Genomic DNA, 16,020 nt, shown 5'->3' with positions numbered 1-16,020 from the left:
TTCAAATCTATCTTCAGTTTTATTTTTCATTTATTAATATACATATCCATCGAATTATTTTGTTCCTGGCATGCATCAATCACTGAACAAAGTGATTTAATTATCAAAAGCTCTATTATTTCATATGAATACTATAGTTTTTCTGGCATGTTATAATGTTTCCTTTCTTTTAATTCAGATCAATTTGAAACGGTATATTCTTCGGGTTTTTTTATTGTAATTTCCCAGTTGACGTTAGTTTGTGATGAGAATAGGATTAGATAGATTCGTATTTATGTCGATGATGAAAACATGGTCGTAAATAAGATTTAAGAAATTAATGATGATCAATACAGTTTGAGATTTTTGTCAGTGAAGATTCAGATACAAACAGCTCAGTGATAGATACTCCTTAGCTCTAAAATGATTCTACACAATGAGTTAATTCGTGTCTTAAATACTCATTTGAATGTTGAAACGATAACTATCTTAGGTTTAAAATTTATCATCTAGTTCTTACTTGTAACGGATGTCGGTCCAAACAAAATGCAAACTCCACCCTCTCACTTGATCGTGATTATTAAATGAATATTAGTTATGTTTGAGGATTTTAAACTGATGAGTAACCTGAATTCTCAAGTCCAAAAATAAAATATGTTTGATCAATGAAATACTAGACAGGTTATAGGTAAGCCGTAACAAAGAAAAATAAAGTACACAAAAACAATGTAATAACCACTCTGGATAATAAATCAGTATTACCAGGGTAGATTAAGGGTAAGAACAAATTGTTTCTGAACACATAAAAGAGGTTTCAGTTTTCATATAGTCAAGGTTTCAATAAACCTTAGTAAACGTCCTTGAAGGCTTTCGTACACCACTACAAACGCTGACTTCATATCAACCTTAAGACCGGTTTCAACCAAATGTTTCGTAATGTAGGAAAATGTTTGTATATCCTATGATTTTATTTGACCATTGGAATTCATACTATGATTTCCCTGACAATAAATTTTAAAAAGCTCATAATCTAAGAAAAACAGATTTTCCAAGACAATTCTATATCGGTAGTTCTTCAAGAAATCAGTATAGTATTCAGCTGTTTTATGTAGATTTAAATGAAATTATCTCAAACTGACGAAATGTAAAGAAAAAACAATTAGAAAATAATTTATGTTACTTATCTATAATAAACTGAAAGACAAGTCACTAAAAAGATAGGAAAAGAAAAAAGTTTTCAACATAAGTGCATAGCTACTAATATTAATCAAATAGTAGTCGAAATTGTTGTTTTCATGAACGACAATTCTTAAATCAAAAGGGGTTTTGTGGAGATTTTAGAAATTTCACTGATTGAAATGATGAGTCAATTGAAGCTACACCACCATGGTAAACCTGGAAGAACTGGACGGCCGTTTCATCCTAGTATGGGACTCCTCAGCAAGGCGCATCCACGACCCCGCACCCCGCGAGATTCGGACCCAGGACCTATCAGTCTCGCTCCAGGCGCTTAAGCAACTAGACCACTGGGCCGGTCGGCATCCAACAGTATTAATGTCTAACTTCAACTACTCTAAAATCTCCATAAAACCCCTTCTGATAATAATCATCTGCTCACTAATGACTGACTTCAAGAGATACTCCTGGAGTTCTAGTGAGAAGTAGTGACCAGTGGAGTTCAACTAGGTCTGTTGTGAGATATCAACTCACTGAAGACAATGACGTACGGTGGCGCACTTCCGTGGATTGGTTGAAGTTGGACATTAACACCATTGGATGCCGACCGGCTCAGTGGTCTAGTTGGTTAAGCGCCTGGAGCGAAAATGATAGGTCCTGGGTCTGAATCTCGAGGGGTGCGGGATCGTGGATGCGCACTGCTGAGGAGTCCCATACTAGGACGATACGGTTTTCCAGTGCTTCCAGGTTTTCCATAATGGTCTAGCTTCAATTGACTCACAATTTCAATCAGTGAAATTCTTGAAATTTTTATTTGTCACATACTACCTGGTTTTTAATAAATAAAAACAGTTTGTTTCAAATTAACTAACTGAATAATTTAAACAAATCCAATCATTTTAACACTGTAAATGTTGATTTCAGATTGCAAACTTTTCGAGAATAAACACTTGTGTAATTAATAGTCAATATACACTACCAATTTTTCAATTAAAATTTTAGTTACACTAGTAATCGTTTTCATTTATGTTAGCTGAAATACCGAGCAATCAAACTACTTAAGTTGATTTTCATTTATAGTCTCTAATTATATACGAAGATAATTACATAAGCTGAGAGATCTACGCGAAATCAGCATATTTATATTAGTAACCTCTGAACCAGATTAATAATGCTTTATCAATTGAAGTACGAGATCAAAATGAAAATAGTGTACACGTTCCCTCTAAACTGTCGTATAATCTGATAGAATGTTATCATAATAGTGTACAAATTTATTGGAAATTGATAAAAGTTTTGCCAACTGAATTTACACCAATACAATCTAGATAGGTAGGCAAGCATATAAATAATAGTCAGATAAACTGGACTATAGAAAAACAAATGAATTGTTAAATAGATAAACTAATATCAAACAAATGGTAATTACATTACATGAATATCCTTTCTGTGATGCAAAATCATTATAAACACATATGAATGATAAAATAAAATGAAGTTAAAGATATTTACTGATGGAACTTTATCTTGAACATTGTGACCTATTGGTAGGTCTTTTAGCATAGTCTACAACAACAAATGCCTTAGAACTATTTTTAGAAACTATCGTTGAATCGTAGGTATTCGTATATCAAATATATTTTTCAATACTTTGATAATGAGTTTATGAAATTTTATCGATTCTCGTTCAGGAACATTTTTTTATTCTCTTGGCTTTATAGGATGAATTTTGGCGTCATTTACGTATCCATATTAAAGAAGATAAACGGTTAGAATGTCATTTATGCTGTTTTATAACAGAATATAAACATCATTTAGAATATCATATGCGTAATCATATGGGATCTAAACCCTATAAATGTCCAAAGTGTAATTATGAATGTGTCAATAAGTCAATGTTAAATAGTCATATGAAATCTCATTCAAACGTTTATCCATATCGTTGTGCAAATTGTAATTATGCTACAAAATATTGTCATAGTTTAAAATTACACCTTACAAAGCATGAACATAAGCCAGCTGTAGTTTTAAATTCTGATGGAAGTCTACCACCCTATGATAATACAGTAGAATTAATGAATGTGAAACGTGGACCGAATATTCGACATGGTAATTCAAAATCACACTGCAAACGCCGTAATTCATCAGAATCAACAAAAAATAGAATGAAAGGGTCGTCAGCATTAAAATGTATCAATGAAAAAGCTACACATGTTAGTACAACATCTAAATGTTCAACAAGCGAAAATACAACTCCAAATAAAGAATATCAAAATCAAACTATGGGAAATGCAAATTCCATGAATATACCCATGAATGTAAATTGTAATTCCTCATTTAATACAAGCCAGTCAGTGTCTGGGTTCAAAACATTCGTAACGACAGAATCAAATAACATTTCATTTTCAAATTCAACTTTAAGTACACCTATACTATTTCCAACCTTTACTAGTGCAAATAATATTCCGGTGAAGTTCATGGAAACAGTTAATTCCATAACATCAGACTCAATACCAATTATTAATTCTATTAGTGATTCATCAATTACTAGTAGTAATACAATTATGAATTCCTATTCAAATCCAACAGGTTGTAATTCAAATGAAATTGAAGGACAATGTGTAACTGTAACTTCTGATCCATTTTTAAATTATTCCGTTTCTGCATATTCATCAATGGTAGCTTTTATGGCTGCAATGCAATGTGGTGATTTTAGTCGAGCTCATTTAATTTCATCTAATTCAACAAATTTAACCGAATTCACTGATTTAAATTTTACACCATCTAATTCTCATTGTACAACAGATAGTTCTAATACAATATCATCCGTTGAATGTTGTAATAATCAAGTATTAACTTCTATAACATCATCCAATTGTGATAAATATATACAAGCAAATGAATTGAATAATACTATTTCAAACGTTTCTGAAATAAATTATCCAATAATTAATTCATCTAATTTAAATACAAATACCAAAATTACTCATTCAATAAATGAATTAAATCATTCATCAATTTGTTCATCATCTACTACTTCTAATATGTTTACTACATCCAATAAAGATCAATTTCTTCAAGAAAAAGAAAGTCTACTACAAGAATCAATGGAAATCATTGAAACCAGTGAAACATCATGTAGGAACTTAGAAAAAACAAAAATGATCATATCAAATAAACCTGTATGTAATGATTTTGAATCAGCTTTAGATTTATCCTCTGCATCATGTATTAAACAAATTATAAGCTGTGATAAATTTCATAGACCAAACACTTCTGAAGATAATGAGCAAAATTTTCAAATTATTAAACATGAAAAAAATAATGAAAAATCTCATATAAAAGAGTCACAAACTGTTAAGTCGTCAATCATATCCTCATCATCATCAGCAGCAACAACAACCTTAATGGATGATAGTTTGAATAATAATAATAATAATAATAATAATAACAAAGATTTATCAGACTTCACTCATGAATGTCGATTTTGTGAAATACGCTTTCGTCAACGTACTCTATATGATATACATATGGGATTTCATAGTCATTCTGATCCTTATTTATGCAATCGTTGTGGTCATCAAAGTAATGATTCTGTTGAATTCTTTACTCATCTTGGACAAGAAGCACATTATTCATAAAAATATTTTTTACAAATAGATCATTCATTACAAATAAATACATATACATACAGTTTACTTCTTTTTTTTATATAACTAATTTGGCTTCATTGTATTATTGAAAAGTATGTTTTTGTTTTTCTTCTCAAAACTATGTACAGTTCTTGATTATGCTAGCACTTTGTTCGAATGTCATCAATACATCAGTGCACATTGTTTCTTTCTGTTTTTTATTAGTTCATTCAGTTATCTATTGACACTTATAAATAAGCGAATAGAAACATCTAACCTTCAATTTATGAATCAAAAGAATGCAAGACAATTAATTATTATTATTATTATCTATGAACAGTGATAGAATAAAACAACAGTTGAAAATGAACAAGAAAAAAAGAACAAGTAGAACAGTTTTATGCTGGTTAATTGTTCATCTTATTTCTTTCTTTCAATGCGTAATGTCTTTTTTAAAAAAATAATAATTTTGTTCTCATTTCACCTATCAACATTTGATTAAGGTCGTCGTAAACAAACCATTCAACAAAGGAAAAATTTATCAATTCTGTATAATGGTTAAACAAATCTAATATCTTCTGGATATATATATAGTATATTGTATAGATTTTTGCAGAATTGAAAATAAACATCGCTATTAATCAAAAGTCTTTTCTACTAAGAATCATTGTTTAAGTTAGTTAAAACAATAAGAAGAACATTTCATATATATATATATATGAGGTATTATGATACTTTTAAGCTACAAAGTATTTTTGCACCGATGAATCAATATTGTAAGATTTGAAGTTTAAAGAGAAAATCAGTGTCAAATAGGGTGAATTACAATCTGCAGGGATATCTTGCAATTTTTCAAAGTTTTAGTAGTTTTAGAAGTAAAGAATTCAATAACAAATTTTGTGAAATATATTACTTTCAATATGGTTGTTAATATGGACTTAGATTAAAGAACCATTATGAAGCAAAAAATTCATTTAAAATCTATCCAAACATTTTCTTTTTAACTTGATAATTTGAAATGTTTGTAACCACTCCTTTTGAAATTCAAATCTTAATAGCTGATTTACAAGGCATGAAACATAAAAAAATACTCATTCATTCTATTTTATTTCATCATTTGAAAAAGCGACAGATATACTTCTTGGTTATATGTGTAAAATATTGAGTTTTCTTATTCATATTAAAGACTATAATTTCTCAGTTTCTAACGAAATATAATTCGATACAAAGATGTTCTATCTTTCTATGAGACAGCTCTTGAGACATTTTATATACAAGAAACACTAAATGAATAATGATCAGAATGGATAGGAGTGTTAGTAAAAATCGATAGAGTGTTTTTGAAACTTCTGAATCATTTAATATTCCATTCAATTGATTTAAGCGTGTTCATGATCATCCTTAACTATATTTTCAAGGATGAAACTAATTCTTTTCTATATTAGTCGTGAATGGCAGACTAATTCGAGATAGTTTGTCTATTCTACCAAATTTTTTTTTAAAATCTTATTTATTTATCTTTACTCTCATCTTTGAACACTAGAGAATTCATGTTCTATAGATAAGAGTTTTAAATCTATAAAAATAAATGTTTCTGTGGTAGGAAATCAAGTTCGGTAAAATAATTCACATTTTTAATTCTCATTAGGATTAAAAACTTATTTGTGATATTGCATTGTCACTGATTAAACAATCGGAATAATGCAGTTCCGAACTAGTGTAGTGGAAGTACTAACTTCTGAGTGATAAATTACAGTCTCTATATTTTAATAATTCACTGTAAAGCTACAGACTACTTTATTGATAGTGTTGAATGACTTAAGTAGGGAATTTCAAAACGATATTCACTGACTCATAATCAGAGTATATAATGAACAACTAAGTTATTTGCAGTAAAGTTTAAACTTTCACTAATGTTCGCTTCTACACATTTATGAAACATACAACTGACTAAATGAGATTGACCGATTAAGTATTTTCACTACGTTACTGATCAATCTTAACCTTTAAAAATCTTTAAGACCAAGAAATATACACTTATTTAATTACTGTAAAATAGTTAAAATGGCTGTTGATTAAGAGTAGAATTTATTTTGAAAAACACTACAGACTCAGTTAAAAACCACAGACTATTGTAGGGCACAAATAACACCGAAGTTCAGATGATTTAAACACTTGTTTCACATATTATAACGCTTGGATAAAATGTTCTCATTAAAAATTAGTTTTTTGTTAGATAGAATTTTCAGTTCAGTCATTAACTACAAGGTCTTAAACACATATCATACATCTGCATGGTGACATTAATAATGAGTTATCAATTTACTGATGTATTCTCGTAAATTCACCCAATCAGGCTCTGAACACGAAGAAGAGCAAAAACAAATCAGATCCAAGTTATATAAAAGTCTAAGAAACGATCGTGAGCAGTGGTGGGCAACGGAAGCAAAACAGATGGAAAAGGAGGTGACTGTAGGTAACACAAGACAGCTCTAAAGGCAGGCTCTAGACCTGTTCGTGGCTGCATCGACCCCATATTCACCATTCGTCAGGTTCTAGAACATAGGCATACTTATCGGCGTCCGACAATGGTGGTCTTTCTCGACTTAAAAGCAGCATTTGACTACGTAGACCGTGACATCCTGTGGCAGTGTCTGTCATTGAAAAGTGTACCTCAGAAGTACATAAACCTTATGAAGGCTCTTTACTCGAACACTACAAGTCGAGTCAGAGCTTATGGCGAACCGTCACCTGCTATTGCAACCTCAAGTGGTGTCCGTCATGGCTGTCCACTTTCTCCATTTTTGTTTAACTTCATCATAGACCTACTGATGGAAATAATGCTAACCGGTGTTGGAGATGGTTGGAAGAATGTTATGAGTGGCCAAACCAAAACGTGGCGTCAGTGCTTGAAGTCACTGACTTCTGGTCTGAGCCATGTTGGTAGATGCAGTCTACTTGGTTGGGGTCCGCGTGACTATCGTAACCAATGGTTGGAGACTTGATGACATGGCTCAGAAACGATCACAATGATGTCGATGTGCGCACTCTATGTCTTCCCTTAAATTGTGAGATTAAAATTGCCTGATATTTTCCTTTCTATGAACTAATTCTTTCTCCCTTTAGTATATCCTTATATGCAACCTTTCTTTTATATATTACCACCTCTGAATTAACTACTTTATGAACCCGGTGTCCATCTTGTTGTGTTAATGAGGGATGGCAACTTGGATCGATGCATATATGTACCTGGTCCTACGTTATAGCTGACTGTCTGATTCTTGATTTCGAACATTTTGATATCTCTTTTTATCTTTGTTTTGGTATTTGTACGTTCGTGCTCCGGGAACTTAAAAAATTGAATTTGTTTTGCAATTCTTACGATTATTGTTGGGATGATATTTGGGTCAGTTATTTTTAACGTGCGAATAAACTTTGGTTCCTGAAATGTATTTTTGTTCTGTTATTACTTTGGGTTCGTAAGTTACAAGTAGATCGATATACCGCGCTTTCATAACGGAGTAGAGCAAAAATTTGGATCTTCCGCTCTTAATAGATGCTTGGTGAGCACTCCGATCTGTACCAAACGCAGACAAAATTACCATGCGTGATCAGAAATGTTACTACATCAAGACTACGGGATCAGCTGTCTCCCTAAAAGCGCACCGACCGGTTCCCGAAGAGTTGAAGTTGGGCAAAAAACGAATTCTACCACATGATAGACATATGAATTATTCCGCTATCAACCAGCTCATGATCATCTTCTTTGTATATGGCTTCTAAAAAGGACGGCGATGATTGACGTCCAACTGGCAACTACCCGCGACTTAATACGAAAACAACAACCGATAACTACTAGTTGCCTCACATTCACGCTTTGACAGCCACCTTAAAATGTATGAATATTTTTTTCGAAAATTGATTTGGTTAAAGCGTATTATCAAATTCCCACGGTTGCATACGACATTACTTAAACCGTTATCGTTGCTCCTTCCGGTCTCTACTGGTTTTTGAGCATGTCTTTCGGCTAAAGAAATCATGCAAGAACTTCGTAGTGGCTCAGAGACGAAGCCTTTCCGGGCCTCAACTTTGTACACGCACATAACTGCTTGATCGTAGGTCCGGACAGAGGATTTCACCTCCAGCACCTAAACACTGTCTTTCAACGACTGTAAAACACGGTAGATTGGGACAAACCGCCCACCATCCACATACAAACGGGTTGCTAGGACGATTTCGTTGACGGTTGAAATTTTCACAGTGTACTGTCGCTGTTCCATTCATTTCACTTGCTATCTGCAATGCAGTGAATGCTGAAATTATATACGCTACAGCACAACTCTTTTGTGGAAGAACACTCTGACTTCCAGGAGAGTTCATGGAACTTTCATCTTCCTTGATAAATGCGGATCTAAAGTCTTACTCGAGTAAGCTGACAAACGCCATGAGTTCAGTTGAATCTGTTTTCGCTCGTTCAACCTGCCTCATGACATAGTACACACATTTTGTGCGTCGAGACTCGTTACGATGACCTATCGAAGTGGCATATGGAGGACCTTTCAAAGTCCTTCAGCGAAAACCTAAGTACTAGATCATCTATGAAAACGGAACTAATCATAACATCAGCATTGATCGGCTTAAAGCCGCGTACTTGGAAGGAGACCCGCATAATGCTGATTTTCCTTCGGTACAATCAAACGATACAAACCCCAAAATTACGATGCCACACCCAATAACCAAGTCACGAAAATACTTCAGTGGTATCTGATAATCGGCCTATAGCAACGCGTCCTGGAAGGAGAGCAAGGTTCCCAGAACATTTGAATATTTACTGCACTTAGGACATAACATAACGTTTTGTTTCGTCTCGACTTATTTTGTATTTTTATGTCAAAAACCTAAAACCAAACATTTTCTTACTAATATGCTCATGTATGTGTATGTATTTGTTTCTCCAAAAAACCCAAAAAACGGTGCGAAAATTGTTTCTGTGCGATTGAATTTTATCAGTATGTGTGTATGCAGTTTTATTTTTTTAAATACTATATTTTGTGTTCTTACGTACGTACGAGTGTATTTCGACATGCGTTTGCAATTTGTTTTTTCTTTTTCAGGATGGCTGTAAACGATATAAACTGACGAAAAATGCGATGGATAGAAAGTTTCATCGTGCCTTTTTTCATCGCTTTTGTGTACCAAATGGCCCCTTATATTAGGGAAAGACGACCAGGTGCTGCTGAGAATAGCAGGCTAACAGAAAGGTGTTTACCAACGGCTAGTTCGTTTGGTTCAAACTTCTATCTAGTCTCGTCTTAGGGTCCTCAATACCCCACTAGAGGAGGATGAGTTGTAGCGGCAAATAAATCCCCGGGATAAATAGTTCAACAAATCCTCGACGATTGGTGTTGGCGTCATTAATTTTACTGGAGACAACTATCTGAAAGCTCTCGGTCACGCACCAGACCACAAGTGGGTACGTCGTGCTACGCATCTTTTACAGCCGTAAACCATTTTAGATTAAACGCTTCCCGATATATCGATATTTTTTCAAATATACCTTCCAACCTCTTCGTTTCTGATTCCTGACTTGACTGGGCTGGTATACATCAATTATAAAGGTGTTACTGAAGAAAGCATTGTCAAACTCCGAATACTTGTAGCATCATCACCACCTACGACAAAATATGTTACTTTGCGTTCACGAAATTTGTAGAACGGAGCGCAATATGTTTAGCGGGATTACAACACTGCATTATACAGACCAGAAGACATAGGCATTGTTTGCACGCTGAATATACTCTCTATAATCCCATAGTTATGTATGACTTGGTTTGCATTGAGTGAAGGTATCGAAAGTCCGATAGCTTAGTACAGAGATACACATAAACACCAAAGCTTCGAAATCGGAGGAAATAGAGTAGGTTATAGGGTTTATCCGGTTGAATTTACAACAGATAAACGATAAATATATGTAAACATACGATAAAAATGGTTTTCACTTACGTGAATAGTCGATACAGATTCTCTGACGACGTTTGTGAGTAGTTTGCGACAAAATTCGATACGAAACGCTACCAAAAAGGTCACGGATCGTAGATAATAGTCATGAAAATCCTCCAGGAACTTGGGCCTTTAGAATCTAATGCTTTTCAGAGATGATGAAATTTCTAAATATCGGACATAACTACACTCAGAAGCCTGAACCACATTTGTTTTTGTGTGGTGAGAAATGAGCAAATATAAACGACCTATAAGAAGTGTGTTTACTTGAAACGGACTGGACTAGAATGGTCTCCTACCTTACATCGAAGTCACATCGCGCGTTAGTACAAATGCCTAGGATAGTTGACCTAAAAATAGTGACCAGAAGTGTCCATTAAAACCGAAATGATTGGCGAAAATATCCGATACCTACGAGAATATCTCCCCAAAAAATTATTTGTCGCCATAGTATACTGCCTTTCAACAAGAAAAGTGGGGTGATATAATTGAACGGGTAAAGTGATAACTTGGAAGCTTCATGACAAACACAGATTTGTTTCCTCTCTTCAGTCCATATAAAACGCCATTTGTAAATCCTTTAAAAACCATCTAGTTTAAGACATTGTTCTGCACGTTTACCGAGGTTATACGGAATACCGAAGGTACACAAGCCGAATATCCCAAAGAGACCAATTTTTGGCATACATAACTCTCCTGATCATACTCCAGCAAAGTGGTTCGTGACCATTTAAAACCCCCTCTATAGACACCTGGTGAAGCATAGCATTAAGGATATACTCCAGTTCGCCGATAACCTCAAGATCGTAAACAACAAATGACAAGTAATGATGTCTTAGACGCAATACCATTGTCTACAAATGTCAAACTCAGGGAAACTATCAGATATATCTGTGAAAAAATTAGAGAAAAGAAATAGAGACTACAAATCCTGTGGACACCACGGAGGAATTGTTACTAGTGTGCATCATGGACGTGAACATCAAATTCAGTTTTGAAATATGTAGACAAATAGGTGGTGTCGTGATTGATTTACCACTAGCTGACATTCTCCCCACTTAGCTGGAAAAAGGACTACTGGACAGGATGTTGGAAGGTTTTTCTCATACTGTCGATAAAATGAAGATAAGCTCATCATTTTTAACTACGGATAGAGACATTCAAACGATTTAGTGACATTCAACCGTCTATTAAATTCTGATGTCGATAAGAAAATAGAGGTAGAAAAACGTTTCTAGATGTTTCACCTACATGAAGAGTAGGTGGGTGAGTAACAAAAACCTTAAACGAGAAAAATACTTGCACTGGCCAATATACAATTGTACTTAGTTTTGTTCCCCGACAATATAAAAACCTGATTAAGACACTTCATTATAGAATCAAGACCATAGTTTTACTAGATGTGGTTAATAAAAACAAAGGCGTTTTGTGCCACTCTGAAAGAAAACGAATATCCTGAAAAATTTATAGATGAGCATTTAGCTGCGAAAAGTGAGCATATGGAAGGCCAGATCGTGAGCAAAACGTCTTACAATTTAGAGGCGATGCACCCAGCGAAATGCTAATGTTAAAGTTGCACAGAGCAATCCAAGGAACTCGTAATGCAAGTAAACTACAGCTTATCTTTCTCACACGTCCGATGGTTACTCCGAGATTGAGAGATAACATTCTCATCACTGTGAACAGTTGAACCGTGTCATTTAAACTTGAACGATCATATCATATTAGACTTCTGAGCTCCCCCACGACGTTCGATACAGGAGATTATGAACTGTTATATTTGTGACGGTAATAATTGGAACTCGGAATTGGTTTAGGTTTCTTAAGAATGTTTAACTGTCATAGTTTGTTTGTTTTGTAAGACCGATGAGCATAGTTTTCCAAACCTCTTTCTCTTCCTTATTCAGTATTATTATCAACGGTCACTGTTTATCAACGACTTGCCAAATGTTCAGTCCTCTCAATCTTTCAGATGGTTCGAAGGCACAGGTCCGACAGATACCTCTATCACAGAAAACGACTTGAACACAAAGTATGGTCAGTTTACTAGTAATGTGATTCCCACAAATACTAATGTGTGTAACGTTAATGGCATAAAGCAGTGATGCCTACCGCGCCATAGGTCACTGTTCACAACTAATATCTGATCACTTTATTTCCGAGGGGACCACTACATTCAACTTATCAGGTTGTATCGCCCCCCATAACTCAGACGCAGAACCGAACGGGGGCGGCATTTTATTATTCTTCCCAACAAACCTGGAACACACAAACTATCGGAGGAGAATAGTCTAACGATGAATAACGGCAATTACATTAGATCCTTTTACTTAAAGGAGAGATCGTCATCTAGCAACGAATTCAAAGAAGAACAACGACCACAAATTTACTTGTAATTAAGTGGAGACCCTACTTAGTTACTTTGGCATCATCAGGCCTGCAACAGATGCAGTAGTAAATATGTTGAATCATATCTTGTGCTTTTTTCGTCGCCTTAACAAGCAGCTTATATGACTTAGCACGAAATTATACTAAGAAGATAGTTCTTTAGAGAAGACATAAGACAGCTATCACGACGATGCATGTCAACGTCTCCATCATTAGAATCTGTAAATTGTAAAATTTCCGATCGAGAGCGATAGTCACAGCATCTCTCTCCGAACATATATAAAGAAGGCTCAGCTTTTACTCCAGTTCCTCAAGTACTGCGAGAATTTATTTCAGATGCTGTTTCTCAACATATCATTATTTACCATTGGTTTTACCATTTAGGTTCGAAAGGAATAAAACAAGAACAATACTCCTACACAATAAGGTAATCCATCTTACCGCTCACAGTCGAATACTGAAGAACAAACTGTTAGCTATTTGTTTCCACCAAAATTTTAAGGTTTTGAAGTACAACCAAATTATTTTCAGTAATGGTCTAAAAACAGAACAATGCTATAAAAAGAATACGAAAGTACATTTGAAAATAGTAAAATGTTGCTGCTTAGTAAAAATTGCAGTTCAAACATTACTATTTTGTTAAGGTGTACTTCGAATGAACCATTTGTACACGTATTCTGTCAAACGTCACGTCAATATTTTAAAATGTCTTCTGAGACTTCGAAAGAGGTGACAGTCAACAAGTGGGATGTTGGTGCGCTAAAAATAGCACTTGATGATGCAGCTAAAGAGGTAACACAGTTTTTAAGCAATATTTCGTAGTTATTCATGAAAAAGCATGGTTTACTCGAGACACACAAGCTTTTCGATGGACGACTAATATTATGTACGATATCTGTCCTAATAGCTGGTTTCGGAGTCTTATTCGATTACTTGTACCCACATCCTCATTCCCGAGCAGTACTTATAGTTTGTGTTACACTTTACTTCCTCCTGTCTGCTATAATTACACTGTATGTAATGTATATAGAGAAGAATGTCTTCTTTACTGGACTCAAAGAAGATAAGACGGGATTAGATCCAGCCGACTCATGGACAGTATGCTCATATATGAACAAGTAATATCATTCTAAATTCTCAATTTTGCCCATAGATATGATCCCATATATCATTTAAGCTTAACGGTATGTGACGGCATTACTAAAAAGGTCAAAACGCTTTCCGTCAAAAAGTCCGCTGCGGAGTTCTTCAACATAAAAGGCGAACTACAGAGAAGTATATATGATGGGTTTTTGCAGAACTTGGTATCTGACTTGTATAGTGATAAGAAAAGTAATTAATCAATAGAATCTCTGTTAACTATTTGTATAATTTCATTTTCTCACTGTTGTATGTTGTGTTCAAAGTCAGATTTATGTGCTGTAAAAACCATACGTTCATACTCTTACAGTTTTGTGTATTCTAACATAATTTAACACGAGCATTCATAGTACTTCGTTTCAACTTTAGGCACTTTTTATGTTAATGAATATGTAAACTTAGTCTATGAATCGATCACAATGGCGTCGGTGTATACACTCTCTGTCTTCCCTTAAACTAAGAGATGAAAATCACTACATATCTTTCTTCCTGTACTATATCCTTATATGCAATCTTTCTTTGATATATTACCACCTCTGAATTAACTACTTTTATGAATCCGGTGTCCATTTTGTTGTGTTAATGAGGTATGGCAACTTGGATCGATGCATATATGTGCCTGGTCCTACGTTGTAGCTGACTGACTATTGAATTAACAGGTGTTGGTTTGAGTCGTGTAAGAGAAAGGTAGATGGCTTTTGTTCGTGACTCTTTACAGGTCAGCAATTGGAGGCTGCAAAATATTGAGCAGTGGTCTATACACCCACTCTTCATGTTGTTCCGGACCTATTTGCCTTTCTTAGTCTATGTCAATTGTGTATCTTTCGGATTGTATTTTTATGTTGAGATATGTAGCAGCTTAAACTGATGCATTTCCCGCAGTCTACTACAATACATTTCTTCTTTCCATTATTGTAATAGTTCAGTTCTCAGTACTTCTATAGATAGTCCCTTGAAAACGATGTGACCTAAGATGTTTTATGACAGCATCACTAAACTGACCTACTAGACGTCTGTAGTATTCCTAGAATAAATCCTCAGATCTCTATCAGTAACTATGTAGCAGTTCTTGAGCCAACTATGCGTAAAGCGAGAGGTCTTGTTTGTGTGTTTAAGACCTTTAAAACTCAACGAATTGGTTAAACATGCCGTGACTAAAACTGGGCAAGCGTATCCTGTCCTGTCTTAGTAGGATGTACCTTTTGGTCGGACGGGGACTATCTAGCGGTTGGTTGAACTGTATTTTATGCTACTTGTTATTTTCAACTTAATTTCCTAGTCATACCGTTGTGACAGTCAGCTACAACGTGGGACCAGGCACAGGTATGCATCGGTCCAAGTTGCCATACCTCGATAATTATTAGACGCCTAACTAATACTCGTGAACTGCAAACACGAGAAAATCAAGCCGGCTTCAGACCTTTTCGTGGCTGCATCGACCCCATATTCACCATTCGTCAGGTTCTAGAACATAGGCATACTTATCGGCGTCCGACAATGGTGGTCTTTCTCGACTTAAAAGCAGCATTTGACTACGTAGACCGTGACATCCTGTGGCAGTGTCTGTCATTGAAAAGTGTACCTCAGAAGTACATAAACCTTATGAAGGCTCTTTACTCGAACATTACAAGTCGAGTCAGAGCTTATGGCGAACCGTCATCTGCTATTGCAACCTCAAGTGGTGTCCGTCATGGCTGTCCACTTT

The 16,020-nt window shown here is 34.8% G+C and overlaps 2 protein-coding genes across 3 annotated transcripts in view; both read left to right on the top strand.

Annotated features, from left to right (window-relative positions):
• IKZF5_1 (Zinc finger protein Pegasus) overlaps window positions 1-5,778 on the top strand; it is a gene marked incomplete at both ends in the record, with an annotated part of 47,657 nt that extends 41,879 nt beyond the window's left edge. The window contains one exon of one of the 2 annotated variants that reach the window (XM_051211909.1): window positions 2,877-5,778. In XM_051211909.1, coding sequence (XP_051072032.1) covers window positions 2,877-4,796 — 1,920 coding nt within the window. The remainder of the gene's footprint in view (window positions 1-2,876) is intronic. The other variant, XM_035731791.2, reaches the window with a different exon arrangement.
• A 7,838-nt stretch (window positions 5,779-13,616) lies between these two features.
• SPCS2 (Signal peptidase complex subunit 2) lies at window positions 13,617-16,020 on the top strand. Its single transcript, XM_051211908.1, has 4 exons — window positions 13,617-13,685; window positions 13,724-13,967; window positions 13,998-14,293; window positions 14,329-16,020. Exons 2-4 carry the CDS (start codon window positions 13,770-13,772, stop codon window positions 14,513-14,515), a joined length of 681 nt encoding a protein of 226 aa, XP_051072031.1. The 5' UTR covers window positions 13,617-13,685; window positions 13,724-13,769; the 3' UTR covers window positions 14,516-16,020.

Source organism: Schistosoma haematobium, chromosome ZW (assembly GCF_000699445.3).
Source record: "Schistosoma haematobium chromosome ZW, whole genome shotgun sequence".
Lineage (NCBI taxonomy): Eukaryota > Metazoa > Platyhelminthes > Trematoda > Strigeidida > Schistosomatidae > Schistosoma > Schistosoma haematobium.
The sequence above is the reverse complement of the archived record's forward strand: the minus strand, read 5'-3'. Positions and strand labels throughout refer to the sequence as shown.